This window comes from Dasypus novemcinctus, chromosome 24 (assembly GCF_030445035.2).
Source record: "Dasypus novemcinctus isolate mDasNov1 chromosome 24, mDasNov1.1.hap2, whole genome shotgun sequence".
Taxonomy (NCBI): Eukaryota; Metazoa; Chordata; class Mammalia; order Cingulata; family Dasypodidae; genus Dasypus; species Dasypus novemcinctus.
Genome location: NC_080696.1, coordinates 52,809,247 through 52,836,386, shown reverse-complemented (window position 1 = coordinate 52,836,386; position 27,140 = coordinate 52,809,247). Strand labels below are relative to the sequence as shown.

At 46.1% G+C, this 27,140-nt stretch overlaps 1 protein-coding gene across 1 annotated transcript; it reads right to left on the bottom strand.

Annotated features, from left to right (window-relative positions):
• Positions 1-207: 207 nt before the first annotated feature.
• Positions 208-26,618, bottom strand: DDX27 (DEAD-box helicase 27). Its single transcript, XM_004475286.4, has 21 exons — positions 26,424-26,618; positions 21,864-22,010; positions 20,843-20,902; positions 20,409-20,574; positions 19,796-19,842; positions 19,595-19,681; positions 18,731-18,836; positions 15,120-15,293; positions 14,044-14,194; positions 10,334-10,433; positions 10,062-10,203; positions 7,517-7,670; positions 6,621-6,702; positions 6,346-6,523; positions 3,391-3,497; positions 3,085-3,184; positions 2,012-2,106; positions 1,797-1,920; positions 1,162-1,249; positions 507-581; positions 208-369 (listed from the first exon to the last, which is right to left on the bottom strand). Exons 1-21 carry the CDS (start codon positions 26,610-26,612, stop codon positions 351-353), a joined length of 2,391 nt encoding a protein of 796 aa, XP_004475343.2. The 5' UTR covers positions 26,613-26,618; the 3' UTR covers positions 208-350.
• Between the last annotated feature and the right edge of the window lie 522 nt (positions 26,619-27,140).

The following is a 27,140-nucleotide window of genomic DNA, read 5'->3' as shown; positions in this document are numbered from 1 at the left end:
CCTACATGTATATGGTGGGGCAAGCTAGTAGATAGGGGTAGTTTGTCACTGGGTGAAGAGCCAGAGAAGCAATTGTATTGCTTCCTTCCCTCATCCCCCAAAATACTTTTCCCATTGGTATATTCTTTATTACGAAAATGAATGAGCAAAAAGGGAGCCTTGGCTGATTGATAAGGATGCTTAGGAAATACCTACAAACTACACACAGAGCTTTTTTTTTTTTTAATGTACAAATGACACCAAGTTTTTAAGAACCTTTACAAATGGAGAAAAGACAAACCAAGCCAGGATGACTTCCCACAGGGAAGGGATTTAAGGGCTGCCCCACAAACTTCTTCAGGTCACCGTAGCTACTTCCTCCTCTTATACCTATTAAGAAAATCAACAGAGTTAAGACCAACCCCCAAGACGAGAAAAAAGTAAGGAGAAACTCCTTTTCCATCAAATTTCTTCTCCTCCAACCCCAAATAGTCATACCACTGACCCTCGAAAACTGCAAATATTACCTGGATTTAGATTTAAAGTTTCCTCCTCGTCTCTGGTGGGGCATGCCCAACTTTTTCCTTTCTTCAAAGGAGGGACTGTGGGTGATAGGAGATGAGAGGTTGAAATGGGGAAAGCTGTTGGACAAATGGGTGACATCATCCCCACCACAGCCCAACTTCCACATGAAGCAGCAGAAATTCACTGGGATGCATAATTTTCGGGACCTAGAGTTCCAGGCCTGAGTACGTGTCCACCTGATAATAAGGGTATGCAGAAGCCAGGGCCCAGCTATAAAACAAGGATGGAAGAAGCCTCTTCTTTCCCCTGTAATATAAAACTACTTAGCTTAGTTCTTCCCTATCCCAACCCTGAACTGAGGAACACAGTGTGGACAACAATTTCCCAAGAGTAAGTCAAGAACCATTAAGATTCTACCAGACTGACCTGAGATATGAGAGTAGTAACTATCCCTCCCCTAAGGGAAAGCTCCATTTCTGAACCTGTTCTCACCCTGGTTTCCACAGGTGGGTTTGTAGGTGAAAGGAAGATATGAGCCCTTGAAAGTATATATCATAAAGCTCTATGTATATGAAAATTGGGGGTAGAAAAGGAGGGAGAAGATTCATAATTTTTATCAAAATGCCAAAGGGGCTCCATAGTGACTTAAAACCCTACCCAGCTCGATACTGTTTCAGGGCCTTCTTGCTAGTGTTGGTGAGTTCTTCGTCAAATACAGATTTCTTTGTCTGCTTTTGCTTCTTGGCTGTACAGAGAGAGAATGGGTTAGATATGGTCCTCTTTGGCCCAAGCTCCTTAATCCCTCCTTAATCCCTTTAAGTTCAAGGTAATGGTTCATGGCTTAGTGGATGCTCTGGCCTGATAATTTATTGATAAAGAGGCAAGACGTAAGATCCCAGCAGAAAAAAGATAAGGAATCAGAGGTACCAGGTGTGAAAAGAAGTCCTTCAAAGGATGACTACAAGAGTCTCAACATGAAATAAACCACTTAAATTTGAAATAGGCTGAAGACTGTCTTCACTTAATTCCACTCTTACTCGGTTCCTCCAACTCCAAGTAACAGTGCTTAAGGGCTTAGGCACCGAGTCAAAAGACTTAGTTCTCCCCACAAACCAAGGGGTCACTCCACCCCTTGGAGCCAATAAAAAGACAGCAGTACACACTGATACATACTAATTCCTCGAAAATTTTGAGCTATTTTCATCATCGCTCAAATCTTCTCCCAGACTCCAAGCACAAGTTTCAGGGAGGACCTTCCTCCAAGCTCTTACTGGCGCTCCCCATCTGCCTACCAGGGCCTCTCGCTGGCTCCTCCTCTGGCATTGCTCGGGCCCGCTTGGCCCTGCGATTCCTCTTGGCCAGCCGCTCAGCAAACATCTGTGCCTTGAGGATTTCAAACTGGGACCTTTCCTCTGCCTGGGAAGAAAGTGAGGTATGAGCATGAACAGCCCAGGTAGCCCCTGACCCACCCCACTGCGCAGCAGTCAACTCAAAGGGGTTTGCTCACAGTCATTTCCCCCTTTTTCTTGGCATCTTTCATAAACTTCTTCCTTTTCTTCTTTCCTCTTAAGGCCAAGTCAAACTCCTGCAGAGCCTTGGCAACTGGGATAAAAAGAGAGCATGAGATTTCAGGGACCATTTTATATCCTTTGTAAAACTTACAATAACACCTATACATAATTTTAAATGAGTCATAAGGGGGAGTGGATATGGCTCGAACGGTTGAGCACCTGCTTCCCACATAGGAGGTCCTGGGTTTGGTTCCTGGTGTCCCCTAAAAACAAACAAAAGACCAACAAGCAAACAAACCAAAAAACCAACTCAGGGAGTCAATGTAGCTCAGCAACTGAGCATCAGCTTCCTACCTACAAGGTCCCAGGTTTAATCCCGGGCGCCAGGACCTCAAAAAAAATTAGTCATAAGGGCTCACAATGAAAAGCAGCAATCACTTTCTCCCCTGGTGGTTACATCCACTTCACTAAATAATAAAGTGCATGCTCATTCCACTGCTTCTCAACTAATCCACGAGACATTCATTATCTACCAATCTCCCATTATGAAAGATGAGGATTTAATTCACTTCTGCTGCCCCACACCTTCTAACCAATATAATTATAACTCATTGTTAATAGAGAAATTTAACATACATACCCTCTTTTTGGTCTCATCAGATAAAAATAAATGTTTCTTAACTTGCTAGCACAAGCTTTATGGAGGGCAATTTCACAATACCTAAAAATTTACAAATACACATATCTCCTGTCCTAGCAAGTCTGCAAGTCAGAGATAATCACTTAATTGTGAAGGGGAAATTTACAAGATTATTCACTACATCGCTGTTTATGATAGCAAAAGACTGGAAACAACCTCAAGGTCCTCCAACAGGGTACTAGTTACATCAATTACGGTCTACCCCTATGATGGAAGACCACGCAGCCATCAACAAAAAAGGCGGCTATCTTATGCTTGCAGAGAATGAGCTCCAAACTATGACGTTAAATGAAGAGAGCAAGAGCAATATGAATTCATTTGTGTATTAAAAGGGGAAAGGCATTATATATTAAACATCTTCTGACTAACTTTTCTCCTTCTTTCTCTCCTCTTTGGTCTGGAACCAGTTCCTTTCAGGCTCTTGGTTTGGTGCCTCCTTCTTCTCCAGGAGCCGCTTGGCTGTGTTGATCTGTGGGGACAGCAAAAGGAGGCTGGTGGGGCCACGGCCTGCTATGAAACCAACAAATAATATGGCAACTGCAGAAGCCACTGCCTGCCAGGGCTTGGCACTCTGAAGACGGCTTTTTATCTGGCAAACCTTCAGCAGGGCCGAACCACCAGGGGTCGACAGCTGCTCGTGGCCGCAGCCTTAGAGACCCCTCCTCACAGCTTTACCTGGGCTTCAGACTGCTGCATCTCTTTTTCCTCAGCCTCCAGCTGCAGGACTGCATACACGTCCTTCTCCATTTTCTCAATCTTGTCCCGGAATTTGAGGATGACATCTCAAGAGAAGATAATAAAAAAGATAAAAATAAATAAATGCCATATAGCTTATGAAACTAATGTAGCTAAGTATTTATTACATATTTCCCTAGGAAACTGTTCTCTTGGTGTGACTTCTCTGCTTAACACCCCCCAAAGGCTTGTTGCTCTTGGAATAAATTCCAAACTTCCCAAGAGTGGACCCTGCCACTCTGATCTACTTCCCCCTTGTTCACCATCTCTGGACCCTCTGACCTTACTTTCCTTTCTCTAACACAACAACCTTGTTCCTCCCTCAGCGTCTTCACCCTTCTTCTCTCTGCTTGGCACACTCTGGCCCCCGTACTCCCATGGCCGCTTCAATCTTATCACCCAGGGCTCAGCTGAAAGGCTATCTATCTGTTCAGAGGCCTTTCCTGAGCAGCCTTTCTAAAGAAACACCTCTCCTGCTCACCTCTATCACTTCTACTATCACCTTATTTATTGTCTCTTTCTGCCTCCAGAACACCACTCTGTTTTGTTCCCTGTTGTATTCCCCCAACACCTAGCATAACAGCACAGGGCACGCAGTAGTTCTTAGTAATTGTTTGCTGAAGAGTGAATGAAATGAAAAAGAGGGCAAAGAAGGAAAGGACATATATGAATGGAAAAAGATCTGAAAGGAAATGTGCTTTATATGACCCCTATAAATCAGAAGAACAAAAAGAATGAAAGGTCCTGCAACTCAACAACAAAAAGGCAAACCCATTTAAAAAATGGGCAAAAGACTTGTACAGACATTTCTCCAAAGGTATACAAATGGCCAAAATGCACAAGAAAAGATGTTCAAAATCATCAGCTATCAGGGAAATGCAAATAAAAACCATAGTAACATACCATTTCCCACCCACAAGAATGGCCACTATTTTTTAAAAAATGGAAAATAGCAAGTGTTGGAGAGGATGTGGAGAAATAGGACACTCATTCATTGTTGGTGGGAATGTAAAATGGTGCAGTCACTGTGTAAGATGGTTTGGCAGTTTGGCAGAAAGTTAAGCACAGAATTAACCATATGACCTAACAATCCCACTTCTAAGTATACACCCAAAAGATATGAGGGCAGGGACGTAGATAGCTGCACACCAAGTTCAAAGTAGCATTATTCACAATTGCCAAAAGATGGGAACAACCCAAGTGTCCATCAACCAATGAATGGATAAACAAAACATACAGCTAGCGGGGTATTATTCAGCCATCAAAAGGAAAGAAGTTCTGATCCATGTGACAACGTGGATGAACCTTAAAAGACAACATGCTGTGTGAAACAAGCCACACGCAAAAGGACAAATATTGGATGATGGGACTGATAAGAAATAATTAGAATAAGCAAATTCAGAGTCAGAGTCTAGCATATAGGTTACCAAAGGACAGGATGTGGGTAGGGAATGAGAAGTTAATGCTTAAATTGCAGTTTCTATTTGGGTTGATTATAATGTTTTTGTAATGGATGGTGGTGATGGTACATTATGGATGTAATTAATAGCACTGAATTATATATTTGAATGTGGTAAAAATGGGAAATTTCAGGTTGCATGTATGTTACTGGAATAAAAATTAAAAGAAAAAAACAGGATTGTACAACACAGTACGTCCTACAATGGACTATAATTAATAGAACAATTATAAAACTGTCATTTCACGAATCGTAACAAATGTACCACATTAATGCAAGGTATTAACAATAGGATGGTATAGCAGTGTGGTATTGTTTATGAATTCCAAAAATAGATATTGGATTATGTTTGTAAACTAGTCTGTTCCTCTGCGCATATTAGATTGTATTGGATTCAGAGGTTTTACTCTTCCTTGATTAAATTACGACTAAGGCTTTGTTTGGGCCACATCAGTAGGATGTTGAGTCCCCACCTCCTTGGCAGGCAGGGACTCACAGAGAAAATGACACGGCAGAGGAGACAGTTGGAGTTTTGATCCTGGAGCTTGGGAAGTAAACACAAAGAGAAGCAGATATGTGAGGAAAGAGAAAAGGCTCCATTAGACACAGCAGAGGCCTCAGGAAGACAGACGAGCTGTTCGCTTGACAGTTTACAGCTGACCTTGGAGAGAGCACAGCAGCTAAGAGAAACAGGCCCCAGGAGAGAGACAAGACTTGCCCCAGACTACGGCTAATATTAGAAGAAGCTGGGACCACAGAGACTTGGGAGGAGGAGCAAGACTGAACCCTGGCAGGCATCGGCAGCCATCTCGCTCCAACATGTGGCAACAGACTTTGGTGAGGGAAGTAACTTATGCTTTATGGCCTGGTAACTGTAAGCTTCTACCCCAAATAAATACCCTTCATAAAAGCCAACAGATCTCTGGTACTTTGCATCAGCACGCCCTTGGCTGACTAATACAAATAGTATATGGAAAGTCTGTATTTTATGAATCATTTTTCTGTAAACCTGCAAGTTCTCTTAAAAAAAAAAAAACCAAAATCTCCATGAGATTGAAAAAAAAAGAACACAAAGGTATCCAAAAAGTATGAAAGCTGGTCTCCTCGCTGTCTGCCCCAACTCCCAAATGATAGGAGGGATTCTGCCCCAACAAAAGACCTTCTCTTCCCACATCAGAAATATCACTCGGTAGCGTACCTTGCTTACAATCCTAAAATTATTCCCTTTTCTAGGTGAAGAGACTGAAGCTCGGAGGGGTGAGGTAAAACCGATCCAAGGTCACTCAAGCTAGGAAGTGGCAGAGCTAAGATTCAAATCTGGCTCCTGACCACAAAGCACCTGCTCTCACCCATTCCACTCTAAGCTGTCCCACTCCCACAGAGTCGGATCCAGGCCCTGGCCCACCCATCCAAATTATTCTGAGCTGCCTGTTCACCTTGGGGAAGGATCCGGGCCTTCACAGGGGCCTTGGCAGACTTCACAATCTCCTTCAGCATCTTACGCTCCTCTTCGCCCACCAGAGAAACTGAACGTCCAGCCCTGCCAGCACGTGCTGTCCGCCCCACCCGGTGGACATAATGTTTGATGGTGTTGGGCATTGTGAAATTGATTACCTAGAAGGTCCAAATTGAGCAACAGTCAAAAGGGGGTCAGGGGGTGAAAGGCAAAAAGTCCCACACCAAAAGTTCAAGGGAGACAGGGCTTGCTCACCGTTTTGACGCCCTCGATATCCAGTCCACGGGCTGCCACATCCGTGGCCACTAGGATGTCAATCTGTTCATCCTTAAAACGCCTAGGAGCAGAGAAATTCATCCAGCTATCCCACCCCAAAAATGCTCTGCAGGGGGCCCAAGCCAGCAGAGAAACCACAACAAAGTCACCACAAGTCCGTTCAGAGCCAAGCAGCAGGATACAGATTATCCTAGCGGGATGGACTCTGAATGTCAGACCATTTGATATTAACACTCACACGAGAGTAAGCAAATGGAGTTCTGTGTATGCAACCTTATGCAGTAATTCTTATACATATTAAAAGTACGGGCACTGCTGCATAAAAAGGAATGTGGGCAAATGACTCAACATTCCAAACAGCCCTTCTTTAAAACACAACTTTCGGCATCCTAGTGATGACTGGAGAGAATGGGGTGTGTGGAGAGTTCTAAGGGATTTCCATTTGCCATTCGCGACAGGGTTTACTCCACATTTTGAGAAGTACACAAGAAATCACAGCGGTAAAGCACAGGGGACAGGGGTTGGCAAAGTAGATGGTCAAAAAAGGGCTGCTCGCTTTGACTCTAAGTCTGGTTCTATAAGATCTCATTACTCCCACTGCTCTGGGAAAGCTCTAGAGAACAGACCACGTGCTTTGTCTTTCCAGGCCAGAAGTCCCCACTCGAGTTCTGAGGCATGAGAATTCCACAAGAGAAGGAAGTCAGAGTTCTGGAAGCTTGGAAGACTCGCCCTTGGAGTCATGAGATAAAACTTGGAAAGTGGGGAATTGTGGCATCTGCGTCCCTTGCGACGGCTCCAACATCGCCCTCTGGTCATACTTTCCCCTCTGATTTGCCCCAGGAGGGTGGGAGCCTCAGACGCCATCCCCAACTCACCGGAGGGCCTCCAGACGCTGCGCCTGGGACAGGTTGCCGTGCAGCTCGCCCGCCTGCAGGCCGAGGAGCCCCAGGAGGATGTGCATGCGGTGGGCCTGCTTCTTGGTCTGGGTGAACAGCATCACATGGTCGGTGAAGGTCCTTGTCAAGAGAGCTGGCAAGGAGGTCAGAGCAAGCGGGCAGCCGTCAGCACTTAGGGAGAAGGGTGTGAGGCAACCCACGTCCTCCTCCGTAAGTGCTGGCACTGTGCCTGGCACTGGGTAGACAAGCGAGGTCCTGTCCATGTGCAGCTCAGCCCAGGGCGGAGGGAGAGAAGCCAGTCCCCCAGGGTGATAAACCCCACAAGAGTGAAGGGAGGGAAGCGGACATGGCTCCGCCGATAGAGCATCCGCCTACCATATGGAGGGTCCAGAGTTTGACACCCAGGGCCTCCTGACCCGCGTGGTGAGCTGGAGCACGTGCAGTGCTGCCGCGCAAGGAGTGCCGTGCCACGCAGGGGTGTCCCCCATGTGGGGCTGCCCCCACACAAGGAATGTGCCCTGTAAGGAGAGCTGTCCCACCTGAAAAAGCACAGCCCCCCCCGGGAGTGGCACCCCGCACATGGAGAGCTGATGCAGCAAGATGACGTAATAAAAAAGAGACACGGTTTCCCGGTGCCACTGAGGGTGTAAGAGGGCACAGAACACACAGCGAGTTGACACAGACAGCAAACAACGGGGGGGCGGAGGGGAGAGAAATAGATAAAAATAAATCTTAAAAAAAAAAAAAAGAAAAAAAAAGTGAAGGGAAGACAGGGAAGCAATGGGAAGAGTCAGCGTCTCTGAAGAGGTGACACTGGGCTGACACCTGAATGACAAAGCAGAGTCACTACGAGCCGCTGGTGAAGGTTTCAGGCAGAGGAAACAACAAACGTAAAGGCCCCAAGGCAAGCACATGCTGGTGAGTGTGAGAAAGAGAAAGGTGAGCAAGCTTGGGGTGCAGTGAGCAATCCTCCAAGGCAGAGGGGCAGCTGGGGCAGGTCATGCAGGGTCTTAGAAGATCTACTGGGGAGTCTGCACTTTCACATAATAGCAATGGGAAGTCAGTGAAGGATTTTAAATAGGGAAGCAGGGAAGCGGACTTGGCCCAATGGATAGGGCGTCCGCCTACCACATGGGAGGTCCGCGGTTCAAACCCCGGGCCTCCTTGACCCGTGTGGAGCTGGCCCATGTGCAGTGCTGATGCGCGCAAGGAGTGCCGTGCCACGCAGGGGTGTCCCCGCATAGGGGAGCCCCACACACAAGGAGTGCACCCCGTAAGGAGAGCCGCCCAGCACGAAAGAAAGTCCAGTCTGGCCAGGAGTGGCACCGCACACGGAGAGCTGATGCAGCAAGATGATGCAACAAAAAAGATATACAGATTCCGGTGCTGCTGACAAGGATAGAAGCGGACAAAGAAGAACACACAGCGAATGGACACAGAGAACAGACAACTGGGGCCAGGTGGAGGAGGGAAAATAAATAAATCCTAAAAAAATAAATAGGGAAGTAGCGGGAGTACCTGTTCTTCTGTAAATCATCTTTTTTTTTTTTAAACATTTATTTTATTTATTTCTCTCCCCTTCCCCGCCATTGTCTGCTCTGTGTCCATTCATTGTGTGTTCTTCTGTGTCCACTGGTATTCTTGTCAGCAGCACCGGTAAAATGTGTTGCTTTTTGTTGTTATCGCATCATCTTGCTGTGTCAGCTGTGTGTGTGCGGCACCACTCCTGGGTAGCCTGCGCTTTTTTCGCGTGGGGCGGCTCTCCTTGCAGGGTGCACTCCTTGCGCGTGAGGCACCTCCACACGGGGGACACCCGAGTGGATGGCACTCCTTGCGTGCGGCAGCACTGCGCATGGGCCAGCTCACCACACGGGTCAGGAGGCCCTGGGTATCAAACTCTGGAGCCTCCCATTTGGTAGGCAGACGCTCTATCAGTTGAGCCACAACCACTTCCCAAAGATAATCTTAAATATCAGTGGTGTGGAGAATGGAAAAGAGCAGACTCAAGAAGGCCAATTTAGTTTTATGAGATGTGAATATGACCAAGCTTTTTTTCCATTTCCTTCATTAACTAGGAGACCTTGGTCATGTCACTTAACCAATATGTGCTCATTTATTCATCCTTCAAGACATTGGAGAAACAATGGATTAAATAGGATAAATGTGCCTGGATTTTTTAAAGTAATCCTTCCAAAATTTGTTGAGCTGCCTTTTGTCTATTATTTTTTGAAATTGAAATGAAGTTTTTCTTGCCTACTGCAATGACCCAGGCAACAGGCAGACATGGCCAGGACTGAAGGAGCACTTGTGGGAAGTGGCTGGGATTCCAGCAGGACGTGAAAAGCAATGGATTGTGGGAAGGAGGTGAGGTGGTAAGAGGCGAGAATGACTCCTGGAGAGAGTAACAGAGTGGAAGAATGGCCGCACCTCCGACAGGGCTGGGGAAGGCTGGCTAAAGAAGGCACAGGGCCAAGAGCGTCCGTGTGGACCCCCTGGGGCCCGAGGGCCTACCCTGGGGCTTCACCTGCCACGATGGCTTCCCGATCCCCTTCCCGATTAGGCCGGATCCGGATGAACTCCTGCCGCAGGAAGGGTGCCACATCCGTGTTGCTGTTCACAAATATCCGGACAGGATTCTTCAGGGAGACAGAAGCCAGATCTTTCACCTGCCAAGCACAAAGCCGGGCATGCTCACCTCCGAGCAGTCAGAGAGGGAGAGGAGGCGCAGCTGCTAGGCCCGGCCAACACCCCCAGCCCGGCCCTGGGGCCTCTGCACTGGCCCCTCCCCAGGCCCACCTCGTCCGTCATAGTGGCCGAGAAGAGCATGGTCTGGCGGTGGTGGGAACACATTCGGATGATCTCCTTCATCTGCTCTTCAAAGTACTCGTCCAGCATCCTGGCAAGGAGGGAGAGGAAGGAAACAGCAAAACTAGATCCGTTTCTCCTCTGCCGCAGTCAGGGGACAGAGCCTCAGACAGGCCACTCTTCCACTGCTGCATTGTCGGTTATGCTGTAATCTTACTTATTAACAATATTGCTATTTTACCCTTAAACCGAAATTCACCGAGAAGTCGCACTTTATGACATGTTTTGTCTTTTTTTCCTGAACTATTTGCAAATCAGACAATGTCCCTTTACTCCTAAATATTTTAGCACACATCTTTTAAGAACTATGAACTACATAACCACAATGTCATTATCATCCCAAGAAGAAACTTAACGTGTTGGAATAATATCTAAAGTACAGTCCAGGGAAGCAATTGGCCCAATGGATAGGGCGTCTGCCTACCACATGGGAGGTCCAAGGTTCAAACCCAGGGCCTCCTTGACCTGTGTGCAGCTGGCTGATGCGTGCAAGGAGTGCCCTGCCACACAGGGGTGTCCCCCGCGTAGGGGAGCCCCACGCGCAAGGAGTGCACCCCGTAAGGAGAGCCGCCCAGCGTGAAAGAAAGTGCAGCCTGCCCAGGAATGGCGCTGCACACATGGAGAGCTGACACAACAAGAGGACGCAACAAAAAGAAACACAGATTCCCAGTGCCGCTGATAAGGATAGAAAAGGTCACAGAAGAACACAGAGCGAATGGACACAGAGAGCAGACAACTGGGTGGGTGGGAGGAAGAGGAGATAAATAAATGAATAAATAAATCTTTAAAAAAATAAAGTACAGTCCATCTTCAAACTCCCCCCAACTGTCCCCCAAAATGTGATTTGATTTTTTTTTTAAGATTTATTTATTTCTCTCCCCTTCCCCCCCCCCCCCCAGTTATCTGCTCTCTGTGTCCATTTGTTGTGTGTTCTTCTGTAGGAATCTTTTTTTGTTGTTGCATCATCTTGCTACATTAGCTTTCCGTGTGTGCGGCACCACTCCTGGGCAGGCTTTACTTTTTTTTGCGCTGGGCGGCTCTCCTTAAGAGGTGCACTCCCTGTGTGTGGGGCTCCCCTATGCGGGGGATGCCCCTGCATGGCATGGCACTCCTTGTGCTCATCAGCACTGTGCATGGGCCAGCTCATCACATGGGTCAGGAAGCCCTGGGTTTGAACCCTGGACTTCCCATGTGGTAGATAGACGCCCTATCCATTGGGCCAAATCCACTTCCCCCAAAATGTGATTTTAGAGTTATCTTTCAAGTTCATGCATTGCATTTGGTTGTCATGCTCTCTAGTCTGCTCTAATCTAGAAATGTCCCCCCCTACATTCCCCCCGTTTTTTTCTGTTTTTTTGTTTTTGGTCTTTCATGACCCTGACACCCTGACATGCCCAGGCCAGCTGTTCTGAAGAACTTCTCACAAGGTGGATCTGTCCATCTGCCTCCTGGTGACTGGAGCCAGTTAGAGCACCCTTGGGAGAATGGCAGGGGCGGGGTGTGGCCATGCCCATTTTCACTGCATCAGGAGATACGGGAGGTCAGTCTGTTCCAGGGGGAGTCTGATCACTTGATTCATGGGGTGTCTTGCCTGATCTCTCCACCAAAAAGGGAGCCTTTCCTCTCTTTTTTTTTTTTTTGAGGTACCATGGTCGGAGACTGAACCCGGGACCTCGTATGTGGGAAGCTGGCGCTCAACCGCCGAGGCGCCTCGGCTCCCCTTTTCCTCTTTTAAGTACTTAGAAACCTTCACAGCATTCCCCTGCACAGGCTCTGGTCTCAGATCAGGTATGGCGGTCAGTCGTCATCTCCTTATCCCCCTAAATGGAAACACGGCCACAGCTTCTGTCTTTTGAGACACAGCCATTTTTAAAGACTACAATGCCCCTCCCTCCATACCTTTTTTGTTTTTAATAAAAATTCCTCCACGTCCAGAGGTGCGTGATGTCCACCCATCCCTCGCTGTGATGTCTCTTCTGATTACCCAGTCAAGGTGCTGCTACCTGACTTCTCTAATGCATAGTTTCTATTTTTTCCTCTTCCAAACTAGTAAGAACCCTGTGGGAAGACCCTCTCAGACCATGCAAACTCCCTGCTCCTCATTAGTTTCCCCCAAGCTTTAGCCTCCATGGGTGGTTCCTGCCTGCAGCAAGCTGCTGCAGCGTCCATGTCCTGGTACGTGTGCCCATCGCTCTGAGCTCTGCCTTGCGTTGGCATAACAAAATATTCCAGCCTGAATTTGCCTTTCTCCTGTCACAAACCTGGATTCAGCCACTTTTCTTAGGATCCCTAGTTCCTTTTAGTGGAAAAGAGTAAGGCAACGATCTGGTGGTGGGAGTCTTATTGTTTCTAGGCCCTAGTAGTGCTTTTAAGGGACAGAGCTGGAGCTGAAATGTATTCAGATCCATATACAGATATATAGAGATATATTCAAAACCAGGAGTTCATAGCAATGCTCCCAATTCAACACTAACACCACAGCTTTCTTTCTCATTTGCCCCCATTCTATATTTGTACCACTCTTCTCTAACTGGGAGAAACCTGGTTTCTAACACTATTAATTTATTTATACTTTTGCTCTGCTGTTCAATACCTACAAAATACATTCAGAATTACTATGCCACAGGAAGCAGACTTGGCCCAATGGATAGAGTGTCCACCTACCACATGGGAGGTCCATGGTTCAAACCCCAGGCCTCCTTGACCTGTGTGGAGCTGGCCCACGCGCAGTGCTGATGCGAACAAGGAGTGCCCTGCCACGCAGGGGTGTCCCCCGCGTAGGGGAGCCCCACGTGCAAGGAGTGCCACCCAGCACAAAAGAAAGTGCAGCCTGCCCAAGAATGGCACCGCACACACAGAGAGCTGACACAAGATGACACAACAAGAAACACAGATTCCCAGTGCCGCTGATAAGGATAGAAGTGGCAGAGAAGAACACACAGCAAATGGACACAGAGAGCAGACAACTGGGGGGGGAGGGGGAAGGGAATAGAAATAAATAAAAAATAAATCTTTAAAAAAAAAAAAAAAAGAATTACTATGCCAATGCCTCTACCAACAACAAACCTTCTAAGTTTAAGATTTCTTTTTGTCCTTAAATATATCCCAGTAAAAGAAATAACAGTCAGAGAACTGTGTTAAAACAAGTCTTGAGTTTGTTATTTTTTGTTTGTATTCAGTTTTGTTTAATTTTACTTTTGAGTTCTAAAACACTTCCACATGGACATGGTTCCAAAGTCAAATCAACATAAGATGGGGTACTTGGAGAAGTTTCACTTCCACCCCATCTTCCCCCACCCTGCGTGGCATGAGAACCTGAGACCCTGATGTAGCTCGGCATGTGTATTAACCCTGGCTGTTTTGTGCACACTTCCCCAGCCAAGGTTTGGTTATCAGGCTTTGACTGACAGTGGGGACAAGAGCCAAGCTCTGGGCCAAGACTGACCTGGAGGGGAGCATATGAGGACGAGTCTGCTCTGGCTAGAGACTGGGGTGAGCCCGGACCCCTACCCACCAAGTCCCCAAGGAAGGGCTAAGATCAAAACTCTTTTCTCTCCTCTTGCCAATCAGCCAAAGCTAAGGTCTGGGGGTGTGGTCTCTGGGACTCCACGGCACCCAGCACTCCCCCATTTCAGGGGTACCTGTCGGCCTCATCCAGGATGAGCACCTCAATGCTGCTCAGGTGGAAGGAGGGGCAGTTGTGGAGGTGATCGATGAGCCGGCCAGGGGTGGCAATGAGGATGTCGGGCGCTGCCCGAAGAGCTGCCTCCTGAGACTTCACGTCCAGGCCGCCTGCAAAAACAAGAGCCCCACCAGGTGCCCAGCTCAGCCGTTTACCCATGTTTGCCGAGCACATGCTGCCTGCCAGGTCTCATGCCAGGTGCCAAGAAAACAGCAGAAAACAAAAGGACAATGTACCCAGTCCCGTGGACTTTACAATATTGGGAGAGACAGAGTATTTCATTACAAATGGGCTTAGTTAGAAAACCGGAAAGGATGATGACACAAAGGCAGTTCAGAATACTCCCTAGGACGTATCTGATGATAAACTCGCACATATGTACAAAAATCACCTTGGACTTCCAATTACATAAAGAAGGTAAAAGAAAGAGACCAGATCACACTATCACATGACTTCATCAGAAAAATTATCCCCAAAATAAGCAAAACTTGACTCATGATTCATGCCAAGCAGAATTATAACCTAAACTTGGTGTATATATCTAGGAAAAACAAAAACAAAACAAAATCAACGTTTCACTAATTTTTGTTTTTAAATTTAACTTTCTTCCAATTGGTGAGTAGTAGTATACCCTTGTGTTTTATTTTTCCTTCCTCATTTTCCTTACAGTTTTATTGAGAAATATTTACTCCATACAATCCACACTGTACAATCAATGTACAATCAGTGGCTCTCAGTGTAATCACAGCGTTGTGCATTCATCACCATATTCAATTTAAGAATATTTTCATTACTCAAAAAAGAAAAACCCCTTCCACCCTCGTGCCATTTTGCTACTTTTTAAGTTTCATTTTTCAAGTCCCAACTGACCCCAGCACCCCATCATCTCCTTTGACATGTCATCCCAGTTTTCAAAAGTAGATTCAGTCAATAAGGGTCTTTCCTGGCCCCGCTGAGAAGAGCGAGGCGCACCCACCCCTCGCCACGTCACGGTCTCTCGGGGGCTGGGCAGGAAGCCCTTGGCGAGGAACTCACCCACAGCCAAGCAGGTGGTGATGCTGCAGAACTGGGCCAGCTGCTTGGTGACGGAGTGCACCTGGATGCCCAGCTCTCGGGTCGGAACCAGCACAAGCACACGGGTTACTGGGGCCTGGCGGGGTTTGTAGATCAGACGCTCCAAGACGGGCAGGGCAAACGCAGCGGTCTTACCTGGAGGGAGGGCCAGCAGGCAAGCCGTGAGAAGGGGGTCGGTTCCTTCAAGGTTTAGGTTTGCACCTGAGCACAGAGAACCTACATATCTGGACAAGGAGAAGGAAGGCAATTTGCGTTCCATTGAGCTTTTTTTCTGGTTTCAAAGTCACATGTTCAGCTATACAAAATCTGGGAAACATGAAAAAGCACAAAGATAACAATCACCTGCAGTTCAGCCAACCAGAGATAAACATTGTTAACATTTTGGTATCTAGCTTACCAACATATATTTTTTTAATGGGCAGACAGAAATAGAAAAAAATCATCTTTAATGCCATGACATTACACATTCTCTTTTGTAATTTCCCTTTCGAAAAATCACTTTAGAATATGTATTTTTCCATTTATATATAAAAAAAAATACTCTACGCAATCTACCCTGTAGGGGTGACTGTCTGTCTCCTTTATAAAACCTTGACTCCTAGGAAAGGCCTACCCCAGCAGGACCAGGAGCCTGTGGCCAGAGACACCCGGACACGATTAACCAGAGATGACCTCCACCCTTGAAATCTGCCGAGGCAGGACAGAATAGGGGCCTAAGAGGAACAGGCAGAAAACCTAATATCTAATACATTTCCACGCAACGGTGAAAAACACTGGAACAGCCTCCTGCTGGACCGAGGTAGATAGGCAATCAGTACGTAGCTGGTGCCTGCTGATGTGACAGGAAAGCAGTTTGAGGCTTTCACCCAATAGATGCAGAAACAACACCGACGGAGTGTGCCCACTGACTGCATAAACAAGTCACGGGAATGCAGCTTACAAAGTCCACTCAACAGAAGAAAAGGAAGGAAACAGGATATTCTCATACTACCCACCTATTTTCACAAGCCCCACATGCACAAATTCCAGCAGGACTCAAGAGCAAGAGCCAGGAGCCAATCACCATCGGACAGCAACCCTTAACTCCCTAAGAGAATCAAATCACCCAATAGAGCTTCCCTGCTAGGTCTCAAATATGCCAATCAGCACAGACCCTGGAGTCCTGTACCTCCCCGCATAAAACAGGGGACCCCAAGGCAGAACTTGGCATTTTCTCCCTTGAAAATGCCCATTTATACCTGAAAGGTGTACTTCTGTTCTCTTGCTTTTTTACTCCTCAATAAATTCTCTGCTTGCCTAATTATTTTGTGGCTTGTTCTGGAATTCTTTCTCGTGACAAAGCCAAGAACCTAGATACCATCTCTGAGAACACTGCAACCTGCTATGCGCCCAGACAGCCTAGCATGCACTACTTATTTTTAAAAACAAATCCTTTAGAAAACAGGGTAAATGCTGTAATTTAGTGAACAGTACTGTGTCAATATCAGTTTCCTGGTTCTGATATCATTTAGTTCGTGGGATGTCACCACTGGAGAAAACTGGAGAAAAGGTTCAAGGGACTCTATGTAGCATTTCTGCAACTTCCTGGGAATCTACAATCATTTCAAAATAAACAGCTTAAAAATGAATAAAAATACACATACCATTTATCCTCTGAATTGTACTATTATACCACTTTTTTGTGTTAAGAACATTAATTTGGGGAGCAGATGAGGCTCAAGCAGTTGAGCACCCACCTCCCACATGGGAGGTCCTGGGTTCAGTTCCTGGTGTCTCCTAAAGAAGACAAACAAACCACAAGCAGACAAGCAGACATCATCAAGCAAAAAAATGAGCACAGAACGGATGTGGCTTAGCAGGACCACATGGGAGGTCCAAAAGAAGGAATTAATTTGTCATATGTAAACTTTGAAAATATACTACTTGATTGTGTGAGAATGTGCATATGTAAAAATGCATCAAGCTATACACTTAAAACTTAAGGATTTTACTGTATATAAATTATACTTTATTTAAAAGTAATAAGTAGGGAGTGGAAGTGGTTTAAGCCAGGCATCTCCCTCCCACAAAAAACAAAAAAGGAGCACACATGGAACAGACCAAACAAACACAGAGAGCAAACAGTGAGCACAAACAACGGGGGGCGGGAGAGGGGGAATAAGTAAATAAATAAATCTTAAATAAAAGTTTAAAATAAAGTATGCCACAACAAACATACAAAGGAGTATTATGCTGCTGCTCTAGGTACTGGTGGGAAAAAATATCCGAGACTTCTGGTTAAGTTTTAAAAAAGCCCCATACAGAGCCTGCTACCTTTTGTATAAAAGGGGGAATATCTATGGATTGATTTGCATCTGAATTGAAATTCATTTGAATTATATTTGCATTTGAAAAAACTCTGGAGGAAGAAACTAACACCAGGGGTTCGGGTAAGGGTGGGAAGTGGGCTGATAGGGCACAGTTTTAGTGCAAGTCCTTGACTTCAGAATGATGTACATACATACAACCTACTCAAAAACAGAAACTATTTAATTCAAAATTCAAAAATTTAAAGAACAAATTATTACAAACCATAATTTCTAAAGCCTTGTTTGGGTCACTTCCTCAGAATATGAAAGTGAGTCAGGCCTTCTCAGCCTCTGAAAAGTCTGCTTACATCCATCTTTATTTCTTTAAGATAAATCATTATAAATACAAAAGCATAACTCCTAATAACACCCGAGTTAGGATATGTATTGCCAAACTGCGTCCAAGAAGACTGAATCATTTGACCGTCTGCCAGCTAGTGTGAATTCCGAAGTGTGGCAATTCTTGATCTTTTCACAAAAAATGCAAACAGGCGCAGGAAAAACAAACAACTTCTTGGCTTGAGGATGCATGAAGCACCTGCCTGGTGGTGGGAGGAGGCAGAAGTGAGGAGCATTCCCCACCATCCGGGTTCCTGTGGAAGTGGCTTCCTGTGCTCTGTGGGACCAGCCAACGGGCCTAAGCTTCCCGGGTCTTCAAGCTATGGATTTGTGGTGGACTGGGTTTTGCTTTTTGTCAACTAAGTATTTTAAGGACTGGACTCTTCAACCTCTCTCTCCCCCAAGTCCTGGGGGCAGCCAGCGGGAGCTAGGACAGGGGCGAGCAACTGAGGCAGAGATGGAACATCCTGGTCTCCCCTGCACCTCCACCCTCCCCTCCGGCCCCTCCCCTCAGTTCTCACCACCTCTGGGACTCAGCCCAGGCTGTGCTGGGTGCCTACTCTCAGTCCTCACCCCCACAGAGATTCCCCCTTCCTCCCCCAGTTCCCTCCAGCTTACAGCCACAGGGACGCTAACGACCCAGCGGGGGAGAGGGGGACGCCAAATGGTCCGTAAAATGCTGCTATGGAGACAAAATGGAAACTGGTCAAAATCTTCAAGAGCCATTAAAACCATCAATCCAATATGAAATTCCTGTGAACTCTTGCAATCGTTCAAAAAAGCAGGCACATTGAGCCAACTGGCCTTTTCGTGAGTCAACCCAGAGCCCTGTTCTTCTGGGTCCGGTGTCCTTTGCCCGCCCCCTTGAATCCCTGTCCTTTTTACCTGTCCCAGTGGCTGCACAAGCACAGATGTCCTTCCCCAACAGACCCACAGGTATACACGCCTTCTGGATGGGAGTGGGCTGCTTGAAACCCATGGCTGTAATGGCCTGAAGGGAAAAGAAAGGGTCAGAGAGGAGGGTGGGGAGGCTCCGAACAACAGGAAGAGGGCAGGTTTCTGACCAAGTGGTAACGATACCCACCCGCCTAGGCATTCACGCCACAAGCACTGATCCAGCGCCTACGAGGTGCCGGGCACTGTTCTAGGCACTGAGCATCCATGAGTAAAGAGAGGAAAAAAACCCCTGCCCGCATGGATCTCACGATCTGATAAAAAGAGACCAAAACACACACATCATGGGCGATAAATGCTACAGAGAAAAGGCAGATCTGGGGGACAAAGGCAAAAGGGAATGGAGGCAATGAAAGTAGGGCTGGGAGGGAGGCTCTGCTGGAGCACGAGGAGGCAGAAGCCTCAAGGAGGGGAGGGAGCACACCAAGTGGACTTCCGGGAGAAGAACTTTTCAGGCAGAGGAAAGAGCAAGTGCACAGGCCTTGAAGAAAGGGAATGCCTGCGCTGTCTGAGGGCCAGAAACAAGGAGGGTCTGGCCAGAGCAGAGTAAGTGTGAGGAGGTGTCATCAGAGAGGACCAGAAGAGAAAGGGCCTGGTAGGGCACTGTAAGGATTTTGCCTTTTACCCCAAGTGAAACGGAGACACTGGAGGGTTTGGAAAAGAAGAGGGTCATGATGTGAGGCTGTTTCAGAGGGGTATCTGTGTGGAAAAGAGAGCTCGGGAGGCAAGAAGGGAAGCAGGGAGCCTAGGAGGGGCTCCTGCAATAATGCCACAGATACCAAAAGAAGCCGCTACCTTCAGAAGGGGGCGGGAAAGGTTCATGTCCTGGAAGGAGAGGTTTTCATCATACTGAGACGCGTCTTCGAAAAATCCTCCTGCTTCCTACACCAATAAACCAAAGGACAGAGAATGAGAATGCAGTAAAAAGGGCCCAGGAAAAACAAGTAACCTTCAAGTCCTTCCAGGTGGCACACTGTTTCCAAAGCCCACACTCACCTGTCCTTTCTTCTTCTTCTTCTTCTGGTCCTTTACTTTGAGTGTATCTATGGAGAAAAATATGCTAACAATCACGGCTCATATTTAGTGAGCGACATCAATACGCTTGGCGCTGTCCCAGTGCTTTATAAGGATTAATGCGCTGAATCCTTACAACAACCCCACGAGGAGCTACAGTCATTAGCCTCGAGGAGCTACTGTCATTAGCCTTGGTCTCACAGATAAGGACACAAAGTGGCAGCAAGGGAAAGTAACTGCCTAAGTTCAAACAGGGAGTAAACCCAGGAAGTCTGGTCCAGAGACCAGGCTCTCAGCCACTAAGCTACATTGTGACACATGTCACTCCTTTCTGCAAGAAATATTTATGGAACATCCACTATGCACCTGGACACAGCTAAGCTGGGAGGTGGGAAACCCTCACCCCAGATAAGTCTGAGAGATAGAGGTGCCCAACACTGTGTGGGAATGGAGATGGAGCATGACTAAATTCTACTGACTAAGCAGGAGTTCAGCACTGCAGAGAGGGGTCTTAAACATTATCTGCACAGCAGAGGAGGAGGGACCCTTTCTACCCTTCCATCCCCATTTCTGACGCCTGCACCGTAACATGTACCTGCTTTGGTGAGGATGTCCTCCTCAGCTGATGAGTAGTCAGTCTCAGATTCTTCACTGTCTGGGCCTTCTTCATCTTTTCCTGCAAGGTCTTCCTGTTCCTCCAGTTCAGAGCCTTCCTTTTCTTCTTTCTCCTTCTCCAACTTCCCAGACTTGGCTTCTTTATCCTGGGACAAAATAACAACAACAACAATAAAAAAGCCAGGACAACTACAAACATCAAAAAAACCAAGACCGAAGAAGAGCAATACTACCCTATCCTAGCTGTGTCAGAATGCGACGTGGCTTCTTAGTGACTAGTAACAATAAACACACAAGAAAGCCTTTCTGCACCAGCCCCACCCCAGCGCAGGTCTCGCAGAGAAATGGGGGGATCATGTTCAGAGTCAAGCTCAGGGTTTCACTGCAAAGAGAAGTAAAAGGTTTCTTTCTCACCTCCGTTTTCCTTTTCTTTCGAACTTTCTCAATCTTCTCATCTAATGTAGTGGCTGCTCTCTGCAAAGAAACAGGTGAAAAAGAAATATATGTGTGGGAAAGAGACAAAGCAAGGTTTCTCTGAGGACCAGGTCTCAAATATAGAAGAGACTCATTTGTCCTTGGACATTATGAATCTGTGGATTATTCATGGTAAAGAAAGTAATTAAATAAATCATCTATTTCTGAAAAAAAAAAAAGTTTAAATTACCATGAACACATAAGAACATCCACATTCTGGATGTTTACTATTCAGCATCATATAATTACCAAGAGATGCCACACTATATCTGAATGCTACTTGCAAAAACCCTTCCCCATGCTAATCAAACATAAATTCACCTATAAATTAAAATGTTGAAATCCAAGGAAAATCAGGTAATGCTACATACTGCTAAAATTTTAGAAAGGGTAAGTAAATGGCAGGCCCTCTTATACATGCTCAAAGCACCTGAACCACTGCAGCACTTAGCACAGCTGCATATAACTGCATGATTACTTGTCTATTTCTACCCTGCCAGACTGTAAGCGCCATAAGACAGAGTCCATAATTACATGAGGTCCATATGCCAGGAACTGGCAACAAACACATTTGTTAAATGACTCTAGAATGACTTTTCATTAAAACATGGGCCAGGGGGACAAACAGTTCATAATTTACTTGAAAAAGAAAAATTTCTTTGGCACTCTCTGAAAAATAATACTAAAAAGCAAAAAAAAAAAATTTACAAAAAGTTTCCACAAATGCAATAAACATGTTTCATATCATTTTATTCTTAGTTTGGCCTTAATCAAATGTGAGTTATTTGTCACCATCTCTCCCTGTCCCATCCATATGGAATCAGTCATTTCCAAAGGCTCCCCTGTACCTGCTGAACATTAGCCAATGGAAAAAGGCAGAGAGGTCAGGGTGTGACTCAGAAACCCACAGCTCAACCTTCACGGCCCAAGGCCTGAAACTGTCGGTCACCATGGACCTCACCTTCTTCTTGAGCTGGCTCATGACATCAGCCATGGCCCAGCTGCCATCGTACAGCCCCTCCTTCTCAGTGAAAATGAAGTCAGGGTTGAAATCAGCACTGCGGTTCTTCTGCAAGGCTTTCTGCTTTCTGCCCAGAACAACCGGCCCCTGGGAAGAGGGAGAGGCAGGGTGACTGTTAACACATGCAGCTGAGACCAAAGAACACTAGCAAAGGAGAAAGGAAATGAGGCTGCCTGACAAAAGAACAGAAAGGGAATTTTTAATTTCCAAACCAGGGGGGAAGAGGGAGAAAGAAATAAAAGAACAGTCATAAAAAGGCATAAAAGAATAAGCAATAATTTTTTTTTAAAAAATCCAGGCCAAATAAAACATCCCAAAAATAGATGGGAGAAAGAAATCCAAATATTTATCAGGAATAAGAATAAATGTAGGGGGGAAAAGATGTGGCTCAACCAATTACGATCCCATCTACTATATAGGAAGTCCAGGGTTTAATGCCCTGGGCCTCCTGGTGAGGGCGAGCTGGCCCATGCAGAGTGCCAGCCCAAGCTAGAATGCCACCCAGAGCAGGAGTGCCCCCCTGCATGGGAACGCCACCCAGCATGGGAAAGCTGTCCCATGCAGGAGTGCCAGCTGACACTGAGAGCTGGCCCGACAAGATGACACAACAAGAGTTACAAAGGAGGGAAGTGGATTTGGCTCAACAGATAGAGCATCCACCTACCACATGGTAGGTCCACGGTTCAAACCCAGGGCTTCCTGACCTATGTGGTGAGCTGGCCCATGCACAGCGCTGATGTGCACAAGGAGTGCCATGCCACGCAGGGGTGTCCCCTGCGTAGGGGAGCCCCACGCACAAGGAGTGTGCCCCATAAGAGAGCCGCCCAGCATGGAAAAAGTGCAGCCTGTCTAGGAGTGGCACTGCACACACGGAGAGCTGACGCAGCAAGATGACACAACAAAAAGAGATACAGATTCCCAGTGCCACTGATAAGAATACAAGGGAACACAGAAGAACACACAGCGAATGGACATAGAGAATAGACAACTGGGGGGGGGGTGGGGAAGGGGAGAGAAATTAAAAATAAATAATTCTTTAAAAAAAAAGAGAGAGAGAGACACAAAGGAGAGAAAATAAGAAGACATAGCAGAACAGACAGTAATTGCCTCTTTCCCACTCCAGAAGGTCCCAGAATCAGTTTCCTGGAGCTGCCCAATGAGAATACAAACATACACAGAAGCACAGAAGAACACGCAGCGAATGGACACAGAGAGCAGACAACGGGGCGGGGGGGGAATAAAATCAATCTTTAAAAAAAAAGGAGTAAATGTAGTGAAGCGGATCCAACCATTTGGGCACCTGCCTATCACACGCGAGGTCTGGGTTTCATTCCTGGTGCCTCCTAAAGAAGACAGCAAGCTGATGCAATGGGCTGGTGTGGTGAGCTGACACAACAAGATAACACAACCAAGAGAAAGAGAGGAAACACAATGAAAGACACAACAAACAGGGAGCAGAAGAGGCTCAAGCAATAGGTGCCTCCCTCCCACATGAGAGGCGCCGGGTTTGGTTCCCAGCACCTCCTAAAAAGACGACGAGCACACACAGAGAGTACACAACGGACAGACACAGAGAGCAGACAGTGAGCACACAGAGCAAAGGGGAGGAGAAAAAGAAATAAATCTTAAAAAAGGAAAAAAGAATAAATGTATAAGGACAAAACTCACCAGTTAAAAGACAGATTACCAAATTGGATTTTTAAAAATCCAGCTGTTTACAAGAAACAAACACACCTAAAACTGTTGAAAGTAAAAAGATGGAAAAAGATATAGATATACCAGGCAATTTTAAGCAAAAGGTAGCTAGCACAGCTAGAATAATAGTACATTCGATAAACTTTAAGGTAAAAAGCTATATTAGGGGGAAAAAAGAGAATCACTAAAGGGTAAAATTCACTAGAAAAATCTAAGAGTAACACAGGCTCAAATTGAGAGAATTACAAGAAGAAATTCACCAATTTACAAGTGCTGTGGGGGATTTTAACATACCTCCCTCAGGAACTAATAGATTGTGCAGGTAAAAACTGAGAAAGCCTACAGAAAATTTTAACACAAGAAGCTTCATTCCAATCAGCATGTAGAGAGAACACAGCACTTATCAAGCAAAGAAGGCATATTTCCTCTGAGTACACATGGAATAGTTGCAAAAATTGATTACACAGTCAGTGTTTAAGAAAGTCTTTAATAAATTTCAAAGAATCGATTCTATACAGACTCTTCTCCAACCATGATTCAATTAAGTTAGAATTCAATAACAAAAAGAGAACTTTAAAAACCCATACAGAGATTCAGCTGGGGCCTCCTGGTGAAGGCAAGCTGGCCCATACCACCCAGGAGAGGTGAGAACAGACAGAGAGCTCAAACAACAAGGCGGGGGGGATAAATGAAATGAAATAAATAAATTTAAAAACCCATACATATGGAAACTGAGAAGGAAGGAGAGCTGGCTGAACTGTGACTTCAGGAGGATAGGAAGTCTGGAAGGAAGAAAATCTGAGAACTAAAACATGCCATATTGATCAGACAGCTTACTCTGACCTAGGATTAAACAATCTCACAGGGACTCTGATGCATAATTTTTTTTATTAATGACTACATACCATTTCTCAAGTACCTAGTTTAACTACCTAATATTTGTATTGCACTTCACACTTGACAAAGTGCTTGAAAAACACATTCTTGGTTGGCAGAAAGTAGAAAAGACCCTGTACCAGTTTGAGTTAGTTTCTTTTTAAGATCTGGCTAAACTGGGAATGAGAGCACGGAAATGTACTGGGGGTGGAGGAAGAAGGCATCTGGGGAAGTTGAGGGTCAGTTTTGTCATCATTTTTGCCATCTTTGCTTCAGATCCACAGATTCTTTTTTTATAATAGTTTTCCATTCAAGAAATATCTATTGAGATCTAATATTCATGGTTCTGAGGATAAAAGAGTAGTCAACAAGCTGCAAAGCTAGTGGGTTCATTAACAGCGTTTGAGAGCAATTACTGAAGACACTATTCTTAGTTATATATCATAGAAGCATATATTATGTATACACACATGCATATATATGTAATTTTTTTTTTTAAGCCTCACAATAACCCTATGAGGTGCTACCATTATTTCCACTCTATAGAGGGGAAAGTAAGACACAGACAAGTTAAGTATCTTGCCAAGATCACCACCAGGTAAATGGTGAAACTGAAACCCACTTAGGTTCTATTTGGGAGTCACTCTTCTACAATGCCTTTCAACAGACAGATTTAAGTATGTAGTAAATTTCAATTTTGTGTAAGTGGTACCATAGAGGTACAGCATGGGTCATTTAATCATTTGGCATGGGGCTGAGGTGTCAGGGGAGGCTTCAAGGATGAGAGTAAGTATGACATTTAAGAGCTTCTAGACAAACCAGAGAAGAATGTTCCAAGGCAGAGGAAAAGGAGAGGGAAACGCTCCGAGCAGCAGAAGAAAAAGGAACATGCAGGTTTCTGAGAAATGAAGTAGTTGAGTCTGAAGCGTTAATTGTGCAGGAGATGAGACTAAAGAAGGTGGAAAGGGCCAGATCCGGGGGAACCTTGAAAGCCACGTGATAACAGGATTTGACACTGAAGGGCTTTAAGTGAGGGAGGACTCTAATGTGATTGTATTATGAAAAGATCACTCTGTCTGCTAAATGGAAAAGACACCGGAAATGGGGCAAGAGAAAGAGCTGGAGACCAGGTATGTTAGGATTGCAGGCGTCCAGGTGCAAGGGGGCAGTGCCTCAATTCGGGTGGAAGCAGTGTGGACAGAGGAGTTTTAGAGGGATTCCCGAGCCAGCTTGCAGAGCACTAGAGAGGGATGAGAAGGAAGCTGTCAAGGATGAGGGAGAGCAGGAGTTTTGCTCTGCAGGAGCTGAATTTTTAAGAGGTCATGGGAGGTGTCAAGTATGCAGATGAGGCTGCACAGAGAGGGAAACAGCTGGGTGGAATCTCTGGCGGGCCAGCACCTTGGTCTTGACACGAACCCCTTTTAATTTGACATTTTGCTTATTATCTGTAATCCCTGACTCTGGCATAAGCTTCAGGAGAGTTGTATCCTTGCCCATCCTGTTTACTGCTATGTCCCCAAGGCTTAACACTAGGAGTAACACAGGTAAGTTATTAAAAAATACTGGCTTAATGAACGAATGAATGGAAGATAACCATGGATCCTTGAGATCAGGAGCCAGGTCTAGCGTCACCTCTGGAAAGGTATCACACAGAACCTGGAATGAACAGAGTTCGCCAAGCGAAGGAGGGTGGCATTCCTGGCCTACGGAACCGCACGGACAAAGACGCGGCAGTGAGGAGAAGTCAGTGGCAAGGAAACGGAGGGAGCGCTCGGAATGTCACAGAGACCCTTCTCGGGGCACCTCCCGGCCTGGCACGGGGAGGTTGAGGAGGTGAGTACGAGGAATCGTGGGGAGAGAGAGCAGACAAGGAAACGCGGACCGTAACGGGGCCCCTGCCCCCTGACGGTGCCCCTGCCCGGGTCATACCTCGTCCTCCTCGTCATCGGAGCCAGACTCGGGCTCCACCGCCACCTCCTCATCCTCGCCTATGGTCCCGATTAAACCCAGCTCCTCCAGCATGTTGCCGCAGCAGCCACTTCCCGAAGTGAGCGACACGCGCCTACCAGCCCTTACAGTCTCCCAATCTCCTGGGCCTACTGCGCATGTGCCAGGCATCACTTCCGTTTTACAGAACACCCGGCTGCGCCCGCCCCCACTCACAGTACTCAGGCAGCGACCTGGGGCGTGACTTCGGGTGACGACGCAGGGGCCGGGCTTCCTAAGCAGATTCCATTGTTTTGGTGTTCAGCTGGCCATGGAAACTGGAAGAGTGAGGCGCGAGAGAGAAGAAAGTCTTTTAAAGAGGTGCCTTGATTAGCTTTCTGTTTGTGTATATCAATGCACAAAAAAATTGTGGAAAAAATACACTAAAGGGCTAGCAGTGATTGTCTCTAGATGGAAGAATTAAAAATGAGTTTTAGTTTCTACTTAGATTTTTCCCCCACAATAAACATTAATTTTTGTAATTAAAAAAAACGTTAATAATTAAAAAACAAAAATAGCCAACACTTACGATGTGCCAGGCACTAATCTAAATATTTTTACATGTATGAACCAGTTTAATCCTCACAACAACGCTAGGTGGAAGGTACCATTACTCTGGCCATTTTACATGTGAGGAGACTGAGACACAGAGAGTCCCCA

Excerpts from the sequence above, each read along its gene's own strand:
- DDX27 (XM_004475286.4), bottom strand. The coding sequence starts at position 26,612 with ATGCCTGGCACATGCGCAGTAGGCCCAGGAGATTGGGAGACTGTAAGG. Across the intron at positions 18,837-19,594 it reads TTTCCCGCCCCCTTCTGAAG|GCCATTACAGCCATGGGTTT; the intron begins GTAGCGGCTTCT and ends TTTTCCCTTCAG. Across the intron at positions 14,195-15,119 it reads CACCACCTGCTTGGCTGTGG|GCGGCCTGGACGTGAAGTCT; the intron begins GTGAGTTCCTCG and ends TTGTTTTTGCAG.